At 44.9% G+C, this 26,244-nt stretch overlaps 1 protein-coding gene across 2 annotated transcripts in view; it reads right to left on the reverse strand.

Moving 5' to 3' along the window:
* Positions 1 to 632: 632 nt before the first annotated feature.
* PDGFD (platelet derived growth factor D) overlaps positions 633 to 26,244 on the reverse strand; it is a 255,669-nt gene continuing 230,057 nt past the window's right edge. For both annotated transcript variants that reach the window (XM_084842694.1, XM_084842693.1), the window contains exons 6-7: positions 18,902 to 19,116; positions 633 to 4,717 (exon numbers count right to left, since the gene is read on the reverse strand). In XM_084842694.1, the coding sequence (XP_084698820.1) occupies positions 4,583 to 4,717; positions 18,902 to 19,116 (350 nt within the window). In that variant the 3' untranslated portion in view covers positions 633 to 4,582. The remainder of the gene's footprint in view (positions 4,718 to 18,901; positions 19,117 to 26,244) is intronic.

Genomic DNA, 26,244 nt, shown 5'->3' on the forward strand with positions numbered 1-26,244 from the left:
TCCCTCCCTCCTCCTGCTCCTGCTCCTCTCCCCTTTCCCTGCCTCTCCCAGTGGCCGGATCTCTCTCAGATTGATACATTTGGCACCTCCGCATCCTCTTGCCTTCCCCCTCCCTCCTCCTCCTCGTGTGATCTTTCAGAAGTTGATACATTTTGGAGACAGCGTTTCTAGGCTGCTCAGAAGGCACAGGAAGAGCTCTGAATATATGAGGTGGACAAGGCACTTCATGGAGGAGCCCCTTCGCTTCAGGAGACCTTGGTGCTGGTCTGATCTGCTTTGTATCATGATGAGGCACCTCTGAATCAGCCTGCTTCACCTCGTTATCCGGGCTTTGTACCAAGACAGCGCACAGCCCTACTGAATACTAAAGGTATGAAATCAGTTCCAGCATGACCCATGTGTTGAGTGTCCAAATTCAGTGGATTAGTTAAGCCAAATGGAAGTAATAACTAATTTAAATACCATGCTGTAGTGCTATTTGGACAAAGTTTCATTAACAACCATTATAAACATAGTGGTTTGCTTCTTTCCCCCTATTAGCCTGGAATACTGGGAAAGGTTGGCCATAGGAAAACCAATGAAGAACTGGGAAAAATCTTTTCAAAGGAGTCAGAAAGGTAATCTGAATCTTTGGCTTCAGAGCTGATCATTTAATATAGGAGCAAAGTGAATTAAGCATCTTAAAATGGCGTTTAAGGAAGAACAATTACAACCGATTGGAGTAAAGGAAACAAAGCCACTAGACAAGGCGTATTCGGGTTCTCGAGTGTTCCACCAGAATAGGAAGTGGTAAATTGTTCAACATTTAAACCTGAAATGTTCCAGGAAGGGTTTGATAGAGATATAAAAACAGGGAGTAGATAACACATTCAACTTGATAAAAGAAACCCATCTAAAGGATGGAGATAATTTTAGAACTCTACTACTGATGTAATCACCAGAACAGGAGTGGTTTAAAGTTCACAGCATTACCTGATAACAGCCAATTTACTTTAGTGCATGAAACACTATTGTAAAAACATTTCTTTCTCCCTTAAAGATAGGAACCAAAAAGCAACACATAAAAACTGGGTGTCTGTGAAACCTTCCACCCTATTTTCTCTGCTATATTCACAATCAAGAGTTCATTTCCATTTTGACCATAAACCAGCATATATTTTGCATTGAACAGCTTGCAGGGGTGAAGTATATAACAAAAAACCCAATGGAAAAACCTTGTTCCTTAATATTAATCAAACAACTCTCTCATAATATGTTCAACAGCACAGGAAGCTGGCTATGTGCTGTAGGTTTTAAAGTACTTTATTTTATCAATAGCCAGGCAGTAAATGAATAATATTTACATATTCTCTGAAAAGAATACACATTCGGCATTGTTTGGCAAGAATCAGGTGATACTCAAGGCATTAATATGCCTCATCAAAATACAATCCCAAATATTTTTTCTTAAAAATGCTCATAGTTTAAACTTGGCCATGGAAGCTACTAAATGCAGTTAATGAACATTACTGTATATAATGACAAAGGTATGGTGTTCTGTGTGTAGCTAAAATACTGATCCTTAAACCTGTCCCTTAAAAACTAGAACTCTGGTCATGCTTTCCACTTGGATACATATGCTAGAAGGGCTGGTGTAATGTATTGAGATGAGACTGAGCTACCGGTCAGGAAGTCCCCAGTCTGAATCTCTCCTCTCCCGTGAATTCACTAGGTGGCATTAGACAAGCCACTCTCTCGGTTACCCATCTGCAGTATGGGTGTGTGTGTGTGTGTGTGTGAATAATATTGCCTTGCCTTACAGGATTGTTGTTAGGATTGCAATTAGATAATGCATGTGAAGTGCTTAGAACACTTGAAAGTGCTATACAGATGCTGAGTATTATTAGTAAGAGTCATCTTAAAGTGGTCCAGTTTAAACACATCTACAGATAGGATAGGATAGGTGTTGGACATTCCAAATTCCAGATAGGGGTGGGCTTCCAGATATCCTTCTTTGGGTTCTGGATTTCCATGGAGTTGCTACCCAGTCTGATGGATTCTACTTGGCACAGAGGAACTTATCTGGATACGTAGTCTCTTTATGCCTAAATGCATCCTGTGCATCCAGAGGTGCCCGCTCACTTTGTAGATTGGGCCACACTGCCATTTTCGTGGAATCCACAAATGGAGTGCTTGTTCCACTTTGTGAAGACTGTGATTCAGTCAGTTTATTTGTATATCACTAGAGTTCTAGTATATCACTAGAACTGTGATTCAGTCAGTTTATTTGTATATCACTAAAGGGCCTCTCAAAATTCTCCAGTCTATTTGTGGGCAGAGAACAATTTCACTGAATTTCTCTTGGAAAGGAAAGTTTCCTCCTGTGCAAGCACTGGGTCATTACTGACCCCTAGAGGGACGCCTGCTTCTCTTAGGGGAGGAGAAATTCTCCAACAGTTTCTCAAAGACAGGGCTCACTATTAGCAGGGGTTGTAGCACAGGTTCTTTCTTTTTTCCTCAGGGTTTTTGGTTTATTGCACTGCTTCTGTAGGTGGCAACAGCATCAACTGAGTTGGGGCTTCCACTCTTCTGAGGCAGAATTTTGAATTTCTTTTGGTGGTATTTTTGAGCTTACCTAATCACTGCAAGGTAGCTGAAGGTGCCGTGTGTGTTTTCTCTCTCTATTACACATCTTTCCATTGCTCTGCAGCCTCCCAGGCCACCTGCACTTCCTGAACTGAAAAAGCCCCATGGGAGGAATGGCCTCAAGATGTCTTCCTCATGTTGGCTTTAACAGAAGTGTGGGAAACCAAGGATGCTACAGGCTGCCACATAGATATTGCATGATGACAGACAGGACACTCATGCACAGTCCTCAGCCACCTCCTAAGTAACATAACCACAAGAATCCCAACCCCAACCCATGAGAATTTCTCTGAAATTTCTTCTCCTTTGAATTTCTTTTTGAAAGCAATTTATCTTCTAGCAAATTGAATGAGAATGGTCGAAAAAAAAATGTGAGAGAAATTTTTGGCACAGCACTATATACCACTACTGTGTTTCTACAAAATACTATGCTTAAGGCCTTACTCCAGGGCCAATCCTAGAGCTGCTTTTGGATTCTGGGGTGGGGAGGAAGCTTTCAGAACCAGATGGAAACAGCTGAAGATTCCAGTAAAGTTCTTCTGAAATTCTAAGTGGGGATGGATGAATCTGTCAATTTTGGTTTCTCTCAGTTTCTCATTTTTTCCAGTCTAAAAAAAGTTCATCTTGATATTTTGAGAATTTTCCCTGAATCTGGTTCATCCCAAATTTTAGGAGTCTTTTGAAAAAGTGTGCATGAACATTCATAAGCATTTTTGTGCACATTTCACCTCCCACATGTATTCTGTGTGCATTTTTGCCTAATATATGTATTTTTTGCAAGCAATTTTCCTAATGTTATGCATTTTTGAATGTTATTTTGCTGTACATGTACATTTGTGTTCGTATTTTTGATTGGAGAACTCAAGTGCAAATTTCAAAGGATAACTGATTTCACATACTGATTCAGAAATGCAAAATTTGGTATTTTGGTATAAGTTTGCATTAAAATCTGAACTGAACAAATTTCTTCCCCATCCCTAATTCTAATGGGGGGAAACTGGCCTCTAGGCTACTATCTGGATAATAGTGTGGCTCCTGGGAATACAGAAGTTAACCATCCTTGTACTTAATACGTCTTAATATGTTTCGCAGCACTGGGCCACAAGACGGCAGATCAATAGAAGTTGATTCAATAAAAATATTCTTTGTATACATGATGCAGTCCATCGTGGTGTTCTAGTATTTTTGAATCTGTAGTTTGAGGGAACAAGGGTGAGTACTTTGGGGGAGCTCTTTGTCCTAATCCAGAAAATTGTATGCGTAAGACTACACACCCTTGGATCCAGATTGCCTAATGTGCAAGCTTGCTTGTTGTGAACCGTAAGTTGCAATGTACACCTTTGTGTAGGCACTTCAACATTGCTGGATGTAGTCCCTGGCTTCCCATGCAGCGTCAGGATTCAGCATCCCTAGTACACCAGATCTGCTTGTGGAAACCTGTTTCTTCACATGGAGACTATGGACTGGAGTGCTTGTGTATAAACTAGATTAGCTACTTTGAAAATATATATATGTATTTTCCTCGCTTATTTACATTCTAAGTGTGCTTAAGTCAATAGGCTTGAGTGTGCAAGGGTATGTAAATACAGGCATGCATGCCCATGTGTAACTTATGCATGTAAGATTTTTAAAGCCAACTAGGAAATTCAGCCCAAGGAATACTGCTGTCATGTAGTTAGCTCTCATCGCAGGCACTGAACACTGCATCCTTTGGGTTCTCCTGTTTTCTAATGCTTAATCCCAGATTTGCATTCAGATATATAAATCTGCATTATGAATGATGAGATGTTGTGGCACTTAATGGTACTTTAAGTTGGATGCGGACATTGACGTCTCTACCAGTTACAATGCAGGCTGTTATCAAAGTTCCTTGGCCGCTGGGAAAATCTCTGGGAACTGCCCCTCCTTCAAGAGAAAGAGGTCCTTAAAGTTGCAGATAGGGTGGCTTGGACTGTTTTTATCGGGGTGGTCTTGCACTGCAGATGCAATCGCAACGCTCATGGTGCTCTAGCTGAACATCGATCAGTGCCATGTTGTTCTTGGTTTTGCCCCTCCTCCTGATATGGCCTGCTTCAGGGATGAATCTCAGCACCTAGAATGGAAAATGGGTGGTTAGTCAGAAGACACAATCTGGGTAGGAAACCAACTACTCTGGATGGAGGTTTGAAACTGGCCGTAGAAAAGGTTGTACTCCCCTTCAAAGACCAAATGCATAGTTTGGGAGACAGGGTTGTATAAGAAATTCATTTCACTTCATTTTTTTTACCAGGATTTACCCAGCTCACACCTTCCGGACTGAACATAGACTCAGACATAATCTGCAGTTGAAGTCTGTAGAATTCCAAGCTTGCAATGTGATACATGGTCAAACAAAAATGTGTTCTTCAGCAACGTACTTTTGAAAAATGTATACAAATATGCTTTAATCAATGGGAGAATAATGTATACATTTCAAAGATGAGCAAAACTGCTGCGTATATTTGGAAAAATACACACGAAAATACACCTGGATTTTCACACAAAAAGAACCAATCAGCTTCATGGGATGACCCCACTGGGTTCTAGTATTATAAAAGAAGGATGAAAAAGACTCCCTGTACATTTTTTTCCACATCATGCATACTTTTGTACACCTCTATCATGACTCCCATCATTTGCCTTTTTTCTGAGCTAACCAATCCCAGCTGCTGTGAACTTTCCTCATACAGGAGATGCTCCAGCCCCTTGATCATTTTAGGTGCCCTTTTCTGCACTTTTTCCAACCAATTTGATCAATATTCAGGGATGATGGGAGTTGTAGTCCATCAACATCTGGTGGGCCACAATTCCCCCTCCCGCTCTATAGGCATCGCCTCTTCTACATACAGCCTATCCAGTGAAGAAGCTGGATCATACCCATTTTTTCAACCTAGTGAATGTAAAACAATGACTTTTAAAAAAAATGCGAAGAAGACATTGTTAAGTGACTAGGGCTTTTTCAAACGAAAGCACATGATGAGGGATTAGATCTGCCCAGGATTTAAGCCAACAGACCACTGGACAGTTTAGGGATTTTGTCTTCTTTATATTTTCGACTAAGAAACATGAGCACAGTACACGTGTAATTTGCTGATAACAGGAGAGAAATGGACTGGCAGTCTCATTCCCACCCAAGACAGGAAAGCAGTGTTTGAAACAACACAGGAATTCGGTGGCTTTACATAGTGACGAAGGGACTGATATTTCAAGTGTCAAATCCTCCCTTCCATCTAATAGCCTTAGGCTCAGGTTTATTCAGCAGAACTGAGAATAAAATAGAAATAAAGCAAGGTCACCTGGCATGGTCACAGTATTTAAAAGGAAACGCTGCACATTTGAAATAAAGCTGGTTTTCAGGTTATGGGCACTTTGCTTGCTCAAAGGTGTACTTCTACTGGATTCATTTGAAACTGACCTGACCTGAAACTGACCTGAACTGAAACTGACCTGATCTGACCTATGAGGGAAGGGAACGCCAGCAGGGCACTCACCAAAATACTAGGGATGGGGGAGAAATCCTCCACAGATGCCAGTGAGGCTGGATTCAAAAGAATCTGGCCCCCCGGAGTCCATGGAGGATTGGAAGACTTACCTCCACCTCCTGGAGAAATCCTCGCCGGCAGGATCCTCCCTGCCGGCCAGCTCCATTGCCGTATCACTGGCTGGGAGGATTAACTGCGGCTGCAAATGGCATCCAGGACTGCAAATGGCATCTGTAAATGGCTGCATTTAGCTTAAACTAAGGCCTTTACAGCTGCCATTTGCATCCACAGTCACTTCCTTCCCTTCAACCAGCGATAGGGCATGGCGGCTGTATCACTGGCACTTCGGAGCTGGCCGGCAGCTCCATGGACTTTCCATGGAGCGGAGCCAGCTGGCGAGGATTCCAGGGGGTAGGGACGAATCACCTCCCCCCCATGGACCTCCGCAGATGCCAGGTAAGGGGGTTTCTTACACCCCTACAAAATACTGCAGTGTATCCACCTCACCTTCTAACATGAGTCAGCTAGCCATGTGCATAGGACAATGTAAGCTGCTGGATATAGAAGTGGGTATAGAAGTGGGGCATTTCATCCCTCCCTGGCTCCCGGTTTTCCACTTATCCAGCAACAGACACTGAGCATTCTATGGCTGTTCAGCACGACTAGTCTTCGTTGGACTGGTTTGTTTTTGGGTGTGTGTGTGTGTGTTTTAATTTTAATTTTTATATTTATATTCCACCTTTTTTTCCTTTTGCAGTGAACCCAAGGCACCTCATATAGTCCTTCTCCTTCTGTCCATTTTGTCTTCACAACAACCCTGTGAGGTAGGTTAGGCTGAGAGTCACTGACTGGCCTGAAGTCACCCAGTGAGCTTCATGGCTGAGTGGCGACTGGAACCAAGATCTCCTGAGTCCCAGTCCAACACTTTATTTATTTATTTATTTATTTAATCAATTAATTAGATTTATTAGCTGCTGGGTACCTGGCCACTCTAGCTGGCGTACAATTAGGTATGTACGAAACACTTACCTGGTTTCGTCCAGGGACATCCACGGTGGGGGGGGGGAGGCGTTCCGTCCCTCCCCCCAAAATCCTCGACAGGGGGGGAGGCAATCCGTTCCTCCCCCACGGAATCCTGCCCGGCCAGCTCCGCTCCGTGGCCACTGGCCAGGCTGCAGAGCCGCCGGCCAGACCAACCTGCAGCGGGGCCTCCAGCCGCTGCCGGGCTGCTGCGGACGCAAATGGCATCCTGAGTAGGGGATGCCATTTGCGTCCCTGTGGTAGCCCGTGATAGGCTATGTAAATATTTACGTAGCCTATCACGGCTAAAGCGGGGATGCAAATGGCGTCCCCTACGCCATTTGTGTTCCCGTTTTCTCCATGATAGGCTATGTAAATATTTACGTAGCCTATGACGGCTAAAGTGGGGACAAAAATGGCGTCCCCTATGCTATTTGCATCCCCGCTTTAGCCGTCATAGGCTACGTAAATATTTACATAGCCTATCATGGGCTACCATAGGGACAAATGGCGTCCCCTACTCAGGACGCCATTTGTATCCGTAGCAGCCCAGCAGTGGCTGGAGCCGCCGCCGCTGCTGCCGCTGGAGCCACTGTTGGAGCCAAAGCTGCAGCCAGAGCCACAGCCAGGTAGGTTCCGTTCTGGGGGGCTTTCACAGGGTGGTGGGGCAGGTTGCTCATTTCCTCCATGGATTCCGGGGGGCCGAATTCACTGGAATTCGGCCCCCCTGGGATCCATGGCGGAATTCTCTAACATCACTACATACAATACACATAACAGCACAAAATACAACATAGTCCACTAAACAAAACAACATTGCTCTGAAAACAAAAAATCCTTACCCACCCCAAATGCCTGCCTGAACAGCCAGGTTTTCAAAGCCTGGTGGAAGCTCATCAAAGAGGGGGCATGGTGGAGGTCACTAGGGAGGGAATTCCACAAAGTGGGCGCCATCACAGAGAAGGCCCTCTCCCTACTCCTCATCAGCCTAGCTGTCCTGGCTGATGGAACAGACAGAAGGCCTTCCGAGGCTGATCTCGATGAGCGGCATCCCTGGTGTTGCTGGAGGCACTCCTTGAGGTAGACTGTGCCAGAACCATATAGGGCTTTAAAGGACAATATGAACACCTTGAATTGGGCCTGGAAAACAACTGGTAACCAGTGCAACTCCTTCATCACTGGAGTGATGTGGTCTCACTGATGGTTGCCTTTAATTAGGTGGGCCGCCATGTTCTGCACCAGCTGCAAATTCTGAACCACCTTCAAGGGTAATCCCACATAGAGCACATTGCAGTAGTCAAGGCAAGAGGAGACCAGGGCATGAACTACTGATGGGAGCAGATGGTTAGGGAGGTAGGGGCACAGCTGCCATATCAGATGGAGTTGGTACAGTGCTGTCCGGCTCACAGCTGTCACCTGAGCTTCCATGGACAGCTGGGAATCTAAAATGACCCCCAGATTGCAGACCTGGTCCTTCAGGGGCAGCCGCACCGCATTGAACACCAGGTCAACCTCCCCCAACCTCCCCTTGTCTCTCACCAAAAGTACTTCAGTTTTGTTGGCATTCAGTTTCAACTTAGCCCTTTCCATCCAGCCACTCACCGACTCCCGACACTTGGACAGGGTTTCTACAGCCAACCTTGGTGAGGATTTAAATGAGAGGTAGTGTTGTGTGTCATCCATATATTGATGATGCTGCACCCCAAACCTCCTGATGATAGCCCTCAGTGGCTTCACATAGATGTTCAATAACATCGGGGAGAGAATAGAACCCTGTGGCACCCCACAAGTGAGCAGCCAAGGGTCTGAAGTCTCCTCCCCCAGAGCTACCCTCTGGTACCTGCCAGAAAGGAAGGAACAGAACCACTGTAATACAGTGTCCCCTATGCCCAACCCCTCCAGGCGGTCCAAGATGATACTGTGGTCGATGGTATCAAAAGCCACTGAGAGATGGAGGAGAACAAGGAAGGAGCATTTGTCCCTATCCAGAGCCCTTCCCATATCATACACCAAGGCCATTTCTGTCCCATGCCCAGGCCTGAAGCCCAATTGAAATGGAACCAGATAATCATTTTCTTCCAAGTGTGTCTTCAACTGCAATGCCACCACCTGCTCAATCACCTTGCCCCAAAACGGCAGATTCGAGACCGGGCAAAAATTGTTCAAGGCTTGGGGATCTAAGGAGGGCTTTAACCACTACACCATACTGGCTCCCCTAGTTGCACCCTTAGGGTTTTTGTTTTTGTTGTTGTTCTTCTACAAATCTCAGAGTTCCCTCAAGCATGTTGATATCTACCTCGTGTTTTTCAGCAAGGGTGCATGGGTGGGCATTTTGGTTCCATCTCTGTTGGTGCACATCACCTGAGTTCACAATGTCATCTCTCTCTCTCTCTCTCTCTCTCTCTCTCTATATATATATATATATATATATATATATATATATGTATGTGTGTGTGTGTGTATTTGTGTATCTAGACTCTAGGTATTCCTCAAGTATGTAGAAGAGCCTACCTTAATTTGTGTGTGACCCAATTTCACTTTCGAAATGATTGGCACTGAGCCACCTGAGTTCACTGTTGGCGTTAACAAGTGAACAAGTGGGACCTGCAACAAAATATTACAGTGTACCCTCATCACCCAGTAGGAGTGCTCCTGTTCAGGGTTCCTGATGATCAGACAACCATGTACTCCTCCAGGATAAGGAACTAGAGGCTCAAACAGGACATGCTATGCCCCACCTTTTTCTTTTCTGACAGTCAACATTTTGTGGCTACTGAGCATGCTCAGTTCTCACTGTTTTAACACTTTTTTTGGCCCTTAGGTTTTTTTTAAAAATGTACTTCTGCAAAACTCAGGGCTCCTTGGAGTGGGGGGTGGACATTTTGGCTCCATTTCTCTTGACACTCATCACCTGGGTTCACTAATCGAGGGACTGATGAGTACTGTGCAGATCCTCATAGCATGCACAGATGACTGTAATATGGTGTGTGTATTCAGGATCCTGACTGCTGGCCCTGTCCCAAGTTTCACATGTCTGAAGTCCCATCTGCACAGAGGCCTCAGCATGCTATCCCCAATGTGTATAGGCTCTGAACACACTATCTGTGCCCTCCGTTTTGCAGAATCAGAGCTAATGCACATTCAGATGTAAATGCATGGGAACATGAACACAAGGAGGCTCATGCTGTGGGAGATAGCATGATACCACTCGCCTCTCTCAAGATCTCAAGTCAATTTGAGGAAATTTGGGAAAACATGGAAAAAATTCCTGACTGAACTCATATGAGTAAAGTCTAGTTCAGGCATGTTGTTATGTGATTCCTCTGAAATATACATTGCTTTAAATATATATTTTTTAATTTTGTATTACATTTATATCCCACCTTTCTTCCTCTGGCAAGTAACCCAAGGTGGCTTACATGGCCTTCCTCCTCCATTTTATCCCCGCAACAACCCTGTGAGGTAGATTAGTCTGAGAGGCCCAAAGCCACCCCATGAGCTTCATGGCTGAGTGGGGACTAGAACACAGATCTCCTGAGTCCCAGTCCAACACTCTAACCACTACACCACACTCTTTCTGTAGGAAATGAATAAAGATAGGACTTACTGAGGGCTCCAGGTTTTGGGTGGGCCCACACCCTTGGTGCCCCCCTGCAATGCCCATCATCACTTGGGCCTTCTGGTGATAGTGCCACAAGCCTCCCAAGCAAGTACTACATAGACGGGGAGGGACAGCCGCCAGCCTCCCCCTCATGTTCACAAGCAGATTGACCTGGCTGTCACACTGTAATGGCCCAACACTGTCACTGCATAACCCCACAAGTGAGCATAGGGGAGCTGCCAGCAGGGACCCAAATGGTGATGAGTGCTGTGGTTGGGGCCAGGTAAGGTGTGTGTATCCCCTACTGGGGTATATTTGCCCCAGCAAATGCCCCAGTATACCAGGTACTGATCCCAGGGCTAAGGAATGGAGTACTGGAGTACTGGAGTACTGTGTCCTGTGTCCAATTGTGGGTACCATACTTTAAGAAGGATGTAGACAAGCTGGAGAGGGTTCAGAGGAGGGCAACAAAGATTATCAGGGGACAGGAAACAAAGCCCTATGAAGAGAGACTGAAAGAAGCGGGCATGTTTCGCCTTGAGAAGAGAAGACTGAGGGGAGATACAATAGTGCTCTTCAAGGACTTGAAAGGTTGTCACAGAGAGGAAGGCCAGGATCTCTTCTCGATCATCCCAAAGTGCAGGACACAGAATAATGGGCTCAAGTGACAGGAAGCCAGATTCCGGCTGAACATCACGAGAAACGTCCTGCCTGTTAGAGCAATACGACAATGGAACCAATGACCTAGGGAGGTGGTGGGCTCTCCCACACTGGAGGTATTCAAGATGAGGCTGGACAGCTATCTGTCAGGGATGCTCTGACTTGGATTCCTGCATTGAGCAGGGGGCTGGACTCGATGGTCTTGTAGGCCCCTTCCAACCCTACTATTCTATGATTCTATGAGTAAGGAAAAATGCACCCCAGAAAATATTCCTCCCATCATCTCTTCATACATCAGAGATTGAATCAATCCTGTATGTGGAACTATGTTAATAAAACCTAGATGGAAAATGCAACTGCTGAGCCAGATACTGTGTTTATAGGAATATAAAAGATTACGATGCCCTTATAAAAGTTCTCATAGAATTGACTATATGGGAGAAGCAGATGAAGGCAACACTGTCCGAGATTTCTGCCTTGTAACTATACTGAAGGATGGCCAGGGCTCTTGCTTGTGTCACTTTTCTATCTGGTGACAAATGCTTTGTGCTTTTCATGCAAACTGCATCACACTCTCCTGACCTTGTTTGGAATTTAGGTGAATATGGAACGATCTGGGCTCACAGAAAATATTTGAGAACGAAGTATTCTCCCAAGGGCTGCCCACTGAGTAAAGATTAATTTATTTTTAATTGATGATTAATATCCTGGCTTTTAACCAATCAATACTTTGTAACCCTCCTATGCTTCTAAACAAAGCACTTATCTGATGTTGGGAGATGAACAGTTTAAAAATGAGTGGTTGATTTTTTTTAAATGAGGTGTATTTAAGACTGAATCCAATTTAAGGTGATAAATATGAAATTTCATTCTTGTTTATAATTAGGGAGGGACGGAACAGATTGCTATCATTCCGTGGCAATTTCACATGTGTTCATTCGTAAGCCCATCCCATCCAATTTCTGCATTAATCTGTGGGGAGGTTTTTTGTGTGTTTTTTTTAAATGCATAAAATTAATAAGCATTTTATATCATGTTATGGTAAACCATACATTTTAATATAAACATTTTATGGTAAAAGATGCATTTTATATGCATTTTGCTATGTTTTTAAAGCCAATAACTACTTCACATTCTGGAGAAGTGCAGAATCTGAAGGATAACTGTTCTAATCTGCACATTAGTTCAGGAGGTGTGAATCAGGTCAGCTCACTTCTAAAAGAAGAGTGCGCAAAATCCTCAAGCATTCCTATTTACAATACAAGTGATACAACTATACAGGGACTCCAATGTTAATTCTTATGGAATCTCAGAGTCGATGCATTTGCCTTCAGCTCATTCACCTTTCCTATGTAATATGGAAAAGCAAGGCTGAAATGGTTAACACCTAGGATGGCCACTTACACATTGCCAAAAAATTGGAAATGTATCACCCGAAAAACAGGACAAAAGAGGATACAGATTTGCATATCATTTGCATATGATAGATGCACATGTAGTAATAATTACTATTATTTAAACAGAAATCCAAGACATCTCACCATACTGGGGAAGATTGTGACCAGGTGACCCATGTGCCTGCTCTCTCTGCTCTCCAGGGGCTAACAGGATTCCTGCATTGAGCAGGTGGTTGGACTCGATGGTCTTATACGCCCCTTCCAACGCTACTATTCTATGATCCTATGATCTCCAAGCCCCCTACTCTCATAAGAACATCAGAAGAGCCCTGCTGGATCAGACCAAGGGTCCATCTAGTCCAGCATTCTGTTCACACAGTGGCCAACCAGCTGTCAGCCAGGAACCCACAAGCAGGGCATGAGCACAAAACTCCCACCCATGTTCCCCAGCAACTGGTGTACATAGGTTCACCGCTTCTGCTACTAGAGGTAGCACATAGCCACCAGGACCAGTAGCCACTGATAGCCTTTTCCTCCAGGAATTTTCCAACCCCCTTTTAAAGCCATCAAAACTTGGTGGCCATCACTCTCCCTTCTTCTCTTCCTCTGCTGCACTAGAGGACTTTTGGTCTCAAACCTGAATGCTTTATAATTATACAACAGGGGCATACAGTTCTGGAGATGGGAAAGGCATCCTTCGAAAACCAGTCGTCCCCCCCCCCCCACGGATACTTATTATAAACTGCAGGGAACTTGAACAGGTCAATCCTCTTTTTCTTTGCCCTCCATTTTCTCCCCTCCCTAAAAAATGGATATAACATCTTCTATGTCTCAAACTGCTGCCAACCACAGACACTTCATTGATAGATAAAAACAGCCCACGCACTTTCTGGGTTCTTCATACCATCCCCCACCTCTCAGTAGGCTCAACTGCCATCAACATTCCCTAAAGTTCACAAGACCCAGGTTCACTTTCAAAAGGACTGGCACTCAGCTATCTGTGTTCACTGTTAGGGGGAACAAGTGGGAACTGCAACAAAATGTTATGGTGTATCCTTATATCCTACCAGGAGTGTTCCTGTTCATGGTTCCTGACAGCCAGACAGCCACGAACTCCTCCAGGATAAGCTGCTAGAGGCTCAAGCAGGGGCATTTCCATGCCCCAGCTTTTTCTTTTCCAACTGTCAGTCAACATGTTGTGGCTACGGAGCATGATCACTCCTCACAGAGCTATTTTAAAGGTTTTGGGGGCCCCTCAGGTTTTTAAAAAATTATTATTATTGTTATTTTATATCTCACCTTTTTTTCTTCCTTCAAGGAACCCAAGGCAGCCCATGGTCCTCCTCTCTATTTTATCCTCTCAACAACCCTGTGAGGTAGGTTAGGCTGAGAGTAAATAACTGGCCTGAAATCATCCAGAGAGCTTCAAGGCTGAGTGGGGACTAGAACCCAGATCTCCTGAATCCCAGTCCAACACTCTAACCTTCCACCACACTGGCTCTTTGCAGAATGTACTTCTGCAAACCTTACGGTTGCTCTGAGCATGCTAATACCTCCCTCAGTGGCCCTGTTTTGGTGACAGTCCAGTTCACTATTCAGGGGAGAGGTTATGTCTTGTTTTGTAATTTCACTGTATGCCATGAATGGAAACATATGGTAACTCCCCCATTAATTAATAAGTAAATCTACCTAATTTATACCCTGTTTTTCCTTTGAAGAACCCAGAGTGGCTCCTATAATGTTACCAGATGTTATCCCATCCCAGACTTGCCTAGCTTCCTTCAACAGCAGAGCCGTTGTGTCTTCAAAACATTCGGTGACCTCGCATCAAACATTTCCTGCACGTAGAATGCTGGCACGTCACAGGGAAGGCTTCTCAGCTCGCACAATTTCTTCTTGGCACGTCAGGCAAGGAGATTTTATATGCAAAGCCCAATATGCATTCTGAAGCGGCATATTCCCTTGCCCCTTACTAAATGTTCAAATGGATTCTAAGATGGGAAAGACACAGGGCTCCTTCACACCGAGCTTTTATTCTGCAATTGAGATTGCTCCTTCGGGGAAGTTTGCGGGCTCTTTACATGACACCGTGATCACTCAAGGCGTTTCCTGCACTACATGCCCGTTGTTCTGTTTTTAAATATACCGCAGATAATGAGCTATAGAATTACCCCCTTGTGTTCCGCTTCAGTTTCCTCCATGAAAAGGGTAAAAGTGGCAAGAAGAGGAGAGAGGTCAATCAGAGATATGGAAGACTCAGATGTGGGGAGAAAGAGGGGGAAGGGGGTGGGGGAATAGGAAGCATGTGAAAAAGGGAGTCGTCATGATCCTGCATTTAAAACGGAAGCAGAAAGCCCCATTTTAAATGCAGGATTTTAGGCTGGTGTAGAGATGCCCACCAAAGAGCCCATCTCACCTGCTCTTCTGCCCTTGATAAGAGCCTTTTTTGGTGTTGTTTTAATGGCTAGATGAATGTGGAAAAAAACAGTGAAGGGTAGTTAGCCCCAAGATTTTAAAAAAAACCCTTAAAGGATCTTGGCTGGGAAGAATGCACTGGACTAACATCAGTCTTGTCTGATGTATCCAGCATAGATTTATCTTCACAGAGTCTATTAATAGTAATACTAATGTCTAAATATGTGTTCATTGTACTGTTAATTCATCCCTAAAGGATACATTTACATTTACAAAAGCCAGGTCATTCGAAGCTAAAGCTAGCACACTGTCCTTAATTAATTCTGGTTTGTGAGATAAAAAGAATGGAAGGAATTAATAGCAATGTGGCAGACCTGGTGAGTTAATTCCTTTCTCCCCATTTTGCCATTCCAGTGGAAGGCAGGGCTTTCCACACTGTGCCTACCCAATGTCCTAGCAATCTGTTATCCTGACAGGATAGCATTCAAAAAAACCTTTAATATTCATTTAAAATCTCATTAATATTTGGGTGATGCGTAAGCATCCCCTCTTCCAAACCAAACTGGCACATTTTTATTTATTCACATTTATGATGTAGTTCTGTTATACTGCTTTTAGAAGCTCCCCTCCCTCCCACACACACACTCCCATTTCAGTCAACCTGTGCAGAGATAAGGTCTCCGATCTTTAAATGTATTCATTAAGAACAAGTCCTAAAAAAACCCAGCAATCAGATATTGGGTGAAGATGGGTGAGCAAGAGTTGGTTAAAGCTAAACCCCCGCACCACTCTCTGTAGAACTGGTGGTGATATTTTACAGTGCAGTCCTACAGTCGTGGAAGGGGAGGTCTGGGATAGAGGAGCCACCACTTTCTAAGCCCTGCAAAACTCATGTCAACCCGGTGGAAGCGTTGGGGCAATGACAGCGGAGGCTGGTGGCTTTGATTTTGGTGGGGCTGTAATTCCATTCTAGGTTTTAGTCAGAACCAGCCAGAACTCTAAAGGAACTATCCAAGGTGCTGAACCTATTTTGGGGATAGGGTTCAGCACCTTGGATAGCTCTTTTAGAGTTCTGGCATGTTTTCACTGAAACCCAGAATAGATCCACAGCCCCACCAAAATCAGAGACATCAGCCTTCACTGGGCAACTGCCCTTTTTTAATCCTCCCAAACCCTCCCACTGCTTCCAATTGGGGGGGGGATTCACTATGCCAACTCTTGTGCTAGCATAGTTTACGGCTCTGTTTGGGGGCAAGCCAGGGGGACAAGAGGGGCTAAGATCCTGCAGATCCCCAGCTGCCCTGATATGCGTATGCCCCTGACACCCCCCCCCCAGAACTGCCCCATTTTTGGCCCCACTGGTGGCAAAGTACCACTGGAAGAACTGCCACCATAGCAGAAATCTTTGCTCCAGTCAGGGAGGACCCTGCAGGGACACCTCCCTCCTTGTGGTCACCTAGGTCAGAGAGCTAGGTGGGGTGGCCATGAGTCCTGCTTTACAGAGAACAGCCCTCTAGTGGAAGGACTGCCCTGTCCAATTCCAGTTTAAAGCTAAAGAACCCCAAGAACTGTTGCCAATCCACAGTTGACTGAAGAGGCAGGCACACACGTCACCTGGTCTAAGCCTACCACCCTATGGCGAGTGGGGATGTCTGTCGCCAGGAAACCCGGCCCTTTTGGGGGCTTGGCAGATTTTTGCGGCACTCCTGACTTAGCGTGCATTTGCAAGCCATAGGTTTCTTCCCTAAATTCGGGAACTTTTTCAGTTTTTTTTTTTAATTGTAAACGTTTGTGCAAATTGTGGTCGTAAATTCCATAGCCCCTCCGCCCCAGAACTGCAAACTGGCCTGGCTGGATGCATATCGAGTCGGGCCAGCTCACGGGAAAGCAAGCCAAAGTCTTCAGGGCCAAGCTGAAGAAAGCTCGGCCAGTTCCACCCCCCAGACGGATTCTTCCAACATCCCCTAATGGTGAGATGTACCATATTTCTGTTTACATTACAAGAATAGTTTCTAAATTTGCCTTAGCAAATTGGCATATGCAAATTTTATGCAAATTGCTGTCCTCTTTTTTTCCTGTGTTGCGTGTCCTCTTTATTGGAGATTCCAAAGTGGCCACCATAGAGGCAGGGCTACATGCATGCAAGCCTGGCAGTTGTATGAGGCTGGGGAGCTAGGTGTGTATTAGTCATTAGTGTGTATGATTCCTCATCCTGGTAGGGATATGGGTGTGGAAGTCTGGTTCTCTGATTATGGGCCCACACTGGATTCATGAGAAGCACCGCTCAGTCTGTTCTGAATGTTCAGTGCTTAAAACAGGGCTTCAGAACCTCAGGCCTGAAGGCTAAATCTGGCCCTCCTGGGGTCCCAATCTGGCCTCTGGGGTTCCCCAAAGGGCCACACCCCCTTCCATTGGCCCAACCGCCTTTGTCCTCACAACCGATCTGTTCTTAGCTTTTGTGCATTTTTCTTAAAAGGTAAGAGTCATTAAGCTTAGTTCCTGGAACCAAGAGTTTTCAGCTAAGATATGCTGGTATTTTTGCTGCACCCTTTTGCCTCACCCACCTCTGGAATGCAGCCCCCAAGGACTCCCCCAACATGGAATTCAGCCTTAGGCTGAAAGAGGTTCAACACCTCTGGCTTAACGGGAGAGCTGGGTAGATAGCAAAAAGGACCTTGGCATGTGTCTCAACTCAGCAGGAAGGGGATAAGGTGCATAATAATGAAGAAGGCTGAGTGTGATTGGGACAAGGACTTAAGCTGCGGACTGCATAGAAGGCCCTGGGACCCAAAGTTAGGGATGAGGCGTCCAGGAATCTGGCAGAACCACCCTGCCCACACCTCCAAGTCTCACTCACCAAGCCCCTGCCCCCACTCACCCCTGCCCATGCTCAGCAAGCAGCTCGTGCTCACCCCAGCAGCCTCGTCAAGCTCTGTGATCTCCATTTTTTGAAAAATGAAATGGCGATCGCAAAACTACGCATATTTGAGTATGCGTGAAAATGCACATGTTTGCAAATGTGCATATTTGAGTATATACAAAAATGCACATTTTGTGAATGTGCACATTTGCGTGTGAGTGAAAATGCGTAAATGTGTGCATTTACAAAATGAGCATTCGCACACATACGCAAATATGCACATTTTTGTGATTGCCATTCTATTTTTTAAAAAATGGTGCTGATGGAGCTCGACGAGGCTGCCGGGGTGAGTGTGGGCTGCTTGCCAAAGGCTGGAGGGGCTCAAGAAAGGTTTGGGGACTGGCGAGCGGGGACAGGGGCTGGGCAGGTGCCCGGAGAACCTGGAAGGGGGTGAGGTCACATATCCCTACCCAAAGTAGGCCTCCAAGCCTCCAGATGCTTACCCCAATTTTAGAACGAGTATTCTAGCATGGAAAAAAATAGGCTTTTTTCGTCATTTGAGTAGTTTAAATGGTGGCATTGCCCTAATTTTTCTTGTAGGTGATTAATAAATAATAAATATTTATTACTAACAATGTCTATAAGAGCTTAGAAAGGACTGGTAGTAAGGAGGGGGGAGTATGTGGTTGCTAGCATATGTGTGGAAAAAGTAAAACCCAAACTGGGCTTACGTTTAAAACCTAGCCCTCCCTGACCTTAGAAGAAACAATGGTGGTGTATAGATATAAATAATAGAGAGGGAGAGAGTGAGAGTGCAAAATACCTCATGATATTTTTTCACCAATTTTCCTGCTGTACACGTGCAGGATTTCCAGTTCACAGAGCCACAGCCACAGTTTCCCCCACAGCGCTGGACGAGAAGGCAGCGTGGGAAGAAGACAACATTCGTCTGCCTCAGCTCTTCCCTTATGTTGACTGAATAGTTCCTTGGAGTGCAACTATAACGTTTCACGTCATCGTTCAACCTGTCCAAATCAACTGGAATGGAAAAAGAGAGAGGAGGGAGAGGTCAAACTCGTAGACAAAAATTACACAAGGGCCCCCTATGATGCCGATGGGGATGGGTGGATCTGTTAATTTCTGGTCCGTGTCACTTTCACATGTTTTTACTAGAGCTGAGCTGAAATTTCTCAGAAGACGTTTTATTGAGTAAATGTCTGAGGTTTTCCTTTTTCTCAACCCCTTCCTAGAAAATGGCTGTTTTGTAGAATTTTCTCTAAATATTCTCTGCCATTCTGTTATGGCAGCCCACCCACCCTGCCCTGGAATGATGCTAGGTCTGGGATGTTTGGCGACTACAAAATGGTGGCCAGACTGCCAACACAGCAACAACAACAACCTTAGGGGGAAAAAAGAAAGAAGCTGTGCTCCTGCCACTGCTAATGGTGAGCCCTAATCTTGAGAAATTATACCCACAAATAGAGTGGAGAATTTTGAGAGACTGTTTGCACACGGCTCTAATTTCTACCTACAATTCCATTCTGTTTTGGCATTAATCTGCATGGTCCCCCCCTCCCGCCTCAAAACAATATTTCTGTACATATTTAAATCTGTATTTAAAGGTGTATTTTTATCCTCAAAATACGTGTTTAAATCTGTCATGATTTCTCTCAGAATGCATGAATTTACATATTTAATTGCACATGTTTCCATGTCTCTCAAAATAGTAATTAATTTATGTCATTTAAAATTTATTTTGATATGTTGAAACTACTGAGACCTGTATTGCAACTTTCCGAAAAGTGGAAAATCCAACTTCAGTTCTGAGCTGCACATTAGCCTGAGGGGGTGGATTGGGTCATTTTATATAGGACTTTGCAAAGATCGAAGCTTCCCTAGTTCCTCAAGGATCTTTAGGTTGCCAGGTAGACATTTCAGGCAGATTGCACTGAATGGAGTTCCCAACAGAAAAGTTTAAAGTTGATGGGCCGCTCATCCTTTCCATGGCAAAAGAGTTTCCTGTGTCCAGATAGGGATGGCAGAGAATTCCGCCGCGGATCTCGGGGAGGCCGAATGCCAGTGCATTCAGCCCCCCGAAATCTGTGGTGGAATGGCCTGCCACCCCCACCCCCACGGATCCCCCCGGGATGAGACTTACCTGGGGCGGATCTTCCGGGCGGCGGCGGCTCCGGCAGCAGCGGCTTGTCTTCCGACCGGCTGCCACCGCCGCCATTTGCAGTTTGTTTGTTTTTTTACACCGACGTGATAGGCTACGTAAGTTTTTACGTAGCCTAAAACATCTGGGTAAAAAAAAAACTTACGTAGCCTAAAACGACTGGGTAAAAAAAAAAAAAAAAAGCATACGCAAATTTGTGTTCCTTATTTTGGGCCGTCTTAGTCTACGTAAATAATTATGTAGACTAAGACGGAGAAAATAAGGGGAACGCAAATGGCGGCGGCCATAGCCGCCATTTGCGTACGTGGTTCCCCCCCCCAGAGCCCTCCACGGCTGGAAATCCAGCTGCGGACGGCTCTGGCCTGGCTGGGCCTGGCCGGCTGCTCCGTGGAGCTGCCGCAGAGCACAGCCGGCCAAGGAGGATTCCGGGGGGGGAGGAACGGAATGTCTCCCCCCCACCATAAACATAATCCACGAACAGGTAAGTGATTTTCATACATCCCTATGTCCAGAATGGCATCAAGTTGCTGTTTCCTGCAGTACACATGGAAAGGGTGGGATACACAGAAAGAAAAACAAAGGAGGTTCTTCCACAAGGACTAAGATCCCAGCAATCTCAATGATCCTGTGAATTAGGCATGGATCCTTCTCTTTGACTCAGAAAGCATTTGGGTTTTGTGACTATTCTTTGAGTGCTTGGGAAACCTCAAAGAGGTTATGGAAATATTTTATTTATTTGTACCCTGTTCCAAACATTTGATTAATTGTTTGGAGGTATTCCTACCCTGCTTTTCATCACAAAGAACCCAACATAGTGTCTTGTGTTCTAAAGATCTAGTTTTCTGGGTGGCTTGCAATAAACAGAAGTATGAAAATCCACTTGCAAAGAACCCACCTGCAAAACTTACATTTTTCTGAGATTGTGGGGAGGAGGAGTCCAGTGTTGGGAGAGAGTGCTCACTGCTCAGCTCCCACACACATAGACATACCAGTTCCAAGCAGGAAATGATAGCGCCAAACCTCTTCAGAATGATAATTCCTCCAGGAATCATGACATATGTGTTCTTCCCTTGATCTGGCAGGGAATTACAGTTCTGAGTCTACCTTTCTTTGTGGAAGCCAAAGACTCCTTCCCAATGCTGGATCCCCCCTTCACAAATAAAGGTAAGGTTGTTGTTGTTGTTGTTGTTTTGGTGATGGGGGGTTGCTTGGCAGACATGAGTGTGGATAGGCCTGAAATGGATGCATTTTTTTCATGTTATTTTATTTTTTTGCATGAGCAAAATGTGATGCTTGTGCATTTCACATTTATGCCCTAACCCCGGTGCCAGCTCGTCTGGCTGGGGGGGGGGGATATTGCGGGCAGGTGGGGAGAGATGACGTGGGTGCTTGTCATTGGCACCCCAGTGGCACCCCCAAGCAGGGAGGGGCAGGCAGAGTTGCCTTAAGCTCTGCCCCCCTCCCAACCAAAGCTCTCTCGCTCATGCAGCTGCCTCCCACCCTCCCTTAAGCAGTGTGGGTTTATCACCGGTTGCCCTTTTGGGAGCCATGTAGGAATTTTTGGCTCACAGTTCAATTGGCCTTCTACTGTGAGTCTTTTTGCCTACTTCACACTGTTATTGGGGTAGAGTGAGTCCCGTAAGCGAATTGGTCCAATCTCTCATAGGTCACATTTCAGTTTGCAGCTAGGACGGGCAAAAGTAGAAAGAGATTAGGGATGGTGTGCATGCAGAGGCACCTTATGGTGACAGGTGATGCCTGAGGCCCCCCGAACGGGTTGTGCGGCTCGGCAGGGGGATAAGGGTTGCCTGGGAGACCAACCCTCCTCACTCACCCAGGTGTTGTGCGGCACTGGGAGGAGGTGACAGGGGAAGGTCTACCTCCCACAGAAGAGGCAGTCCGGAGATCACCGCCACCCCTCAGGCTGGGCGTGTTTTCGCCCAAGAAGTGCCAGCTAGTCGTTGACGCAGTCAGCTGCCCATCCTAGGTACCCCTTTGCAGATATTTTCAATAAATGTGGCCCAATTTTCAACCCAAACTTTGTTGTCTGCGTCTTCTTTAACCCATCTCCGCTCGCAATGAGCTTCTCTCTTTCAAGTACTCAGTGTCAGAGCCAGTGTGGTGTAGTGGCGAGACTGTTGGACTGGGAGTCGGGAGATCCGGGGGCTAGTCCCCACTTGGCCATGGAAGCTCACTGGGGGACTTTGGGCCAGTCACAGACTCTCAGCCCAACCCACCTCACAGGGCTGTTGTTGTGAGGATTAAATGGAGAGGAGGAGGATAATGTAAGCCGCCTTGGGTTCCTTGCAAGAGGGAAAAGGCAGGATATAAATGCAATAGATAGATAGATAGATAGATAGATAGATAGATAGATAGATAGATCTCTCTCCACCCACAGTTCTTTTATACTATAAAAACAGAACTGTTTCAGATTTTTACCTCTCTGAACTATTTCATTCTATTGTTGCCTCAAGTGTGGATGAACTCCCAAGTGTCTTTAAATGCTCATGTACATGCAGCTGCATGCCTTGGACCAATCAGGATTGCTCGATGTGTGTACACACATGTATGTTGTTTGCAATTCATATGTTTGCTACATTTTCCTGCATCAAACACATTTGCAACATAAACTTTGGAATTTCCCTACTATTACTATGGATATGTGCACTCTGCAACTGCATTGTGTAAGTGATATTAGTATTAAGTACAGAATATAGCACTCTCAAGATCTCAGCTTTTATTAGCCCCCTGCCCCATACCAACTTTCTAGATCTCAAGGCTCCAATACTTTCTTAAAGGTATAAAGGCAATTCCTGTAGAAATCTCAGAAGCTGGGAGTATGGGAGGAAGCTAATATTATTTTCATTGGTCTAGGGATGAAGTTAGAAACTATATAGCACATGTAATGGTCGCTTTAAAGGAAGGAAAATCTTACATCTCATGATAAAGATTTGGCCTGTTTTCCCAAGAGGGCCAGTATTTGTACAAGGAAGTATGTATTGCTTAAGATCTAACCACAAAATCAATGGGAGTTACTAGCACAATCCAGCACTGAAAGCAAAGTCACCCTAGTGTACATAGCAAAGACTAAGGAGAATAGAAAACTATTGATTACTTGGTCTTAACAGATGCAATTTTGTGCTTTGTTGTCATTCTTCAAATCCTCTGCCTCTGAAGCCTGCCCATTCAAGCTAATCCCACTTATACGGAAGAAGAGTTTTGCAAAGTGTTTCCCCCATTCATTGTGACCATATGCCCCCTCCCGCCAAGCCAGCTTTAAAAAACGGTGGCCACCATTAATACGGCCTGTGAAAAAACAATTTCAGAACTCCTGGCCTGAAGCATCTTTGGCAGGGAAGGGGTGGGGGAGCTTTATTTATCTGTTTAAAACACTGGTATACAAAACAATTAAAACTTACTTTAAAACAAAAATTTAAATGACCCAAATTAAATAATTTAATTACATGCTGACACACAGTAGTAACGGAAAACACAAATCAATCAGCCTGCCAATTAATAAACAGCTAGGTGGAAATCAAAGTAAGTCGGTCTTATACCCTTTATGGAAAGGAGAATAGAGATGATCGACTCCCAGTCCCACCATCACCTTGGGGCACCTGCAGTGAAGCTCTGGCTTCTTGCAGCTGATGTTCTTTCTTCACCAAGTTTATTTTATTATTTATTACATTTATACCCCACCTTTCTTCCATTGTGGAACTCAAGGCGGCTACATGTGGCACCCAGGTGGTCTCCCCTCCCAGCACTGACCAGACCCAGACCTGCTTAGCTTCAGCAAGGTGGCTGCTTCATGTGCCTTCAGACTATGACCTGGGACCAAGCAAAGCTGTGTGATAACATAGGTAACATAGGGGTTGATATAGGGCTCCATCACACGGGTGGAGAATTCCACATCAATGCCAGTTCTTTCCCCATCTGGTATCATTTCAGGACTGGGTCGTTCTCTTTAGATGGCTGTCTCCCATCGCATTATTTTTCATTTCTTTCCTTCTCATGGGGGTGGTGATGCTGCTTGGGGTGTAGTGATAATTCCTCCCTGGATCCTGCCCCTTTCCCACCCCTTGCACGTTACTGGTGGATGGGGACTGACACACTGTAAGTCTGCAATCCTTGGCACAGTTGGGAGTAAGTCCCATTGAACTTAATGGGACCTACTTCTGAGTAGACATAAGATCGTGCTATAAGTCTGCAACCCTTGGCAGGTTGCAATGGTGAGGAGAAGGAGCAACTCCAAGGGGCTTTTTCAGTGGGCCCCTGTTGGGGTGGGGGCCCAACCATGCCTACCCTTGACACTGGCCCTGCCCTCCCCGCAAAGGTTAGGCTGAGTTTCCAGGGTGCTATTCCTATCGTATGGGCATTCATACTCACAAAACAGCTACGCATTCTGTTTGAGAGGGAAGTCTCAATAATAACAAAAATCATTACACACATTTTGGTGTTGAATTTGAGAAATGGGGTGATGATGGGGGTGGGATTTCCGCAGCTCAGAAATTCCCCAGTTCAGAAATCCCTGAGCCATCATGAGGTGAGCCAAAGCCCAAACCCACCTCTGATTTCCTATCAGCAATGGGCTCTGGGATCTCAGAAGGCTTCATTGTAGACAATGAGGCACCTTGGATGAGCTCTTGGGTTATAGCCAGTTTCTGTTCTAGTAGATTCTCTCCTTTCTTGCATTTTCATAAATTTGGGAGGGGGGAGGAGGAGGGATACTGGCATCAGAGGGTAGATGGAGAAATCTGTCTCTTTTGCTTTCTCCTGCATGCACATTTTTAAAATCTTCTTTCCATATGAAGACATTTGCAAAGTTTGGTCAATTCTTAGTGAAACTGAACTGAAATTCTCACCCACGAGCACTGGCCAAATTCAATAGGTACATGGAGAAAGCCATGTTGGACCTGTCTGCCATGTAGCTGTTAAAAATGGGGAGCCTGTCAGAAAAAAAGAGACATGGTAGCCCTAATTCCCATACCACAAATGTGTTTGGATACACAGAGATTCAAACTCAAACTTTTTAGACCTAGCACTCAAAGCCCTGGGCCTGGATGGACAAATCTATCAGTTTCAGCTTCTCCCACATTTGTATGTTTAAAATCTCATGTATTTTCCATCATGAATATGAATAAATTTGTGAATTTTGGTAAATTCTTCTAAAAAATGAGCTGAAAAAAATTTCTCACTCATCCCTGAAGGAGAGTAGTCCTTATGGCTGTACCTTTCCAGGATGAGGAAGAACCTGAGTTTTCTCAGAATGTTCTTCAAGAAAGCTTGGAATTGGAAGTACTGGGCCTATTATGGGATGGGAGAATTCTACTCATCACAAGAAAAGGACAAAGCTGCCAGTTTCAGTTTCTCCCACATTAAAAAATAATAATAATTTAAAAATCTCAGATTCTTTTCACCCAGTTTGTGAAGAAATGAGTAGATTTTGGTAAGTTTTTACTAAAAACAAACTGAAGTAAGTTTTCAGCCATCCCTATTCACAGCAGATAGAAACAAAAATACAGCAGCAGATTCCATGCAAAACTGTTATCTCCCCAAAACATTGTTGTTGTTTTTTAAAAAAAATATGTTTAATTAAAATGGGTCCATTAAAAGTAGGTGAATAAATCATAATCTTTTCATTTTACCATGCACTCCCTTCCCCCTCGCCAACCCCCAGACAGGAAAGGTGCATATGTGTGTGTGTGTGTGCAAGAACACACCTGTGTGGCATCCTTTTGTTGGACTGGGAATCAATGATGAAGGTTCTCTGACACAAAGATTGCCTCTTAAAGAGAATGATCAAGAGGGCCGGGCTTTTCAGGGGAATTATAACTGTCCACATGGAATGGGGACTCTGGCTTATACAAACTGGCATGCCAATTACCTCAAAGGAGGGAGGTCAAGTAGTCTAAGTGGGATGAAATTACTGCTGTCATAAAGCGGGGTACACCTTGGCTGAAATGAATCGAATTGAACCAGTGATGAACCTG

The sequence above is a fragment of the Heloderma suspectum genome, chromosome 3, assembly GCF_057233095.1.
Source record: "Heloderma suspectum isolate Gila_16-S chromosome 3, 16-S_ref, whole genome shotgun sequence".
Classification (NCBI taxonomy): domain Eukaryota; kingdom Metazoa; phylum Chordata; class Lepidosauria; order Squamata; family Helodermatidae; genus Heloderma; species Heloderma suspectum.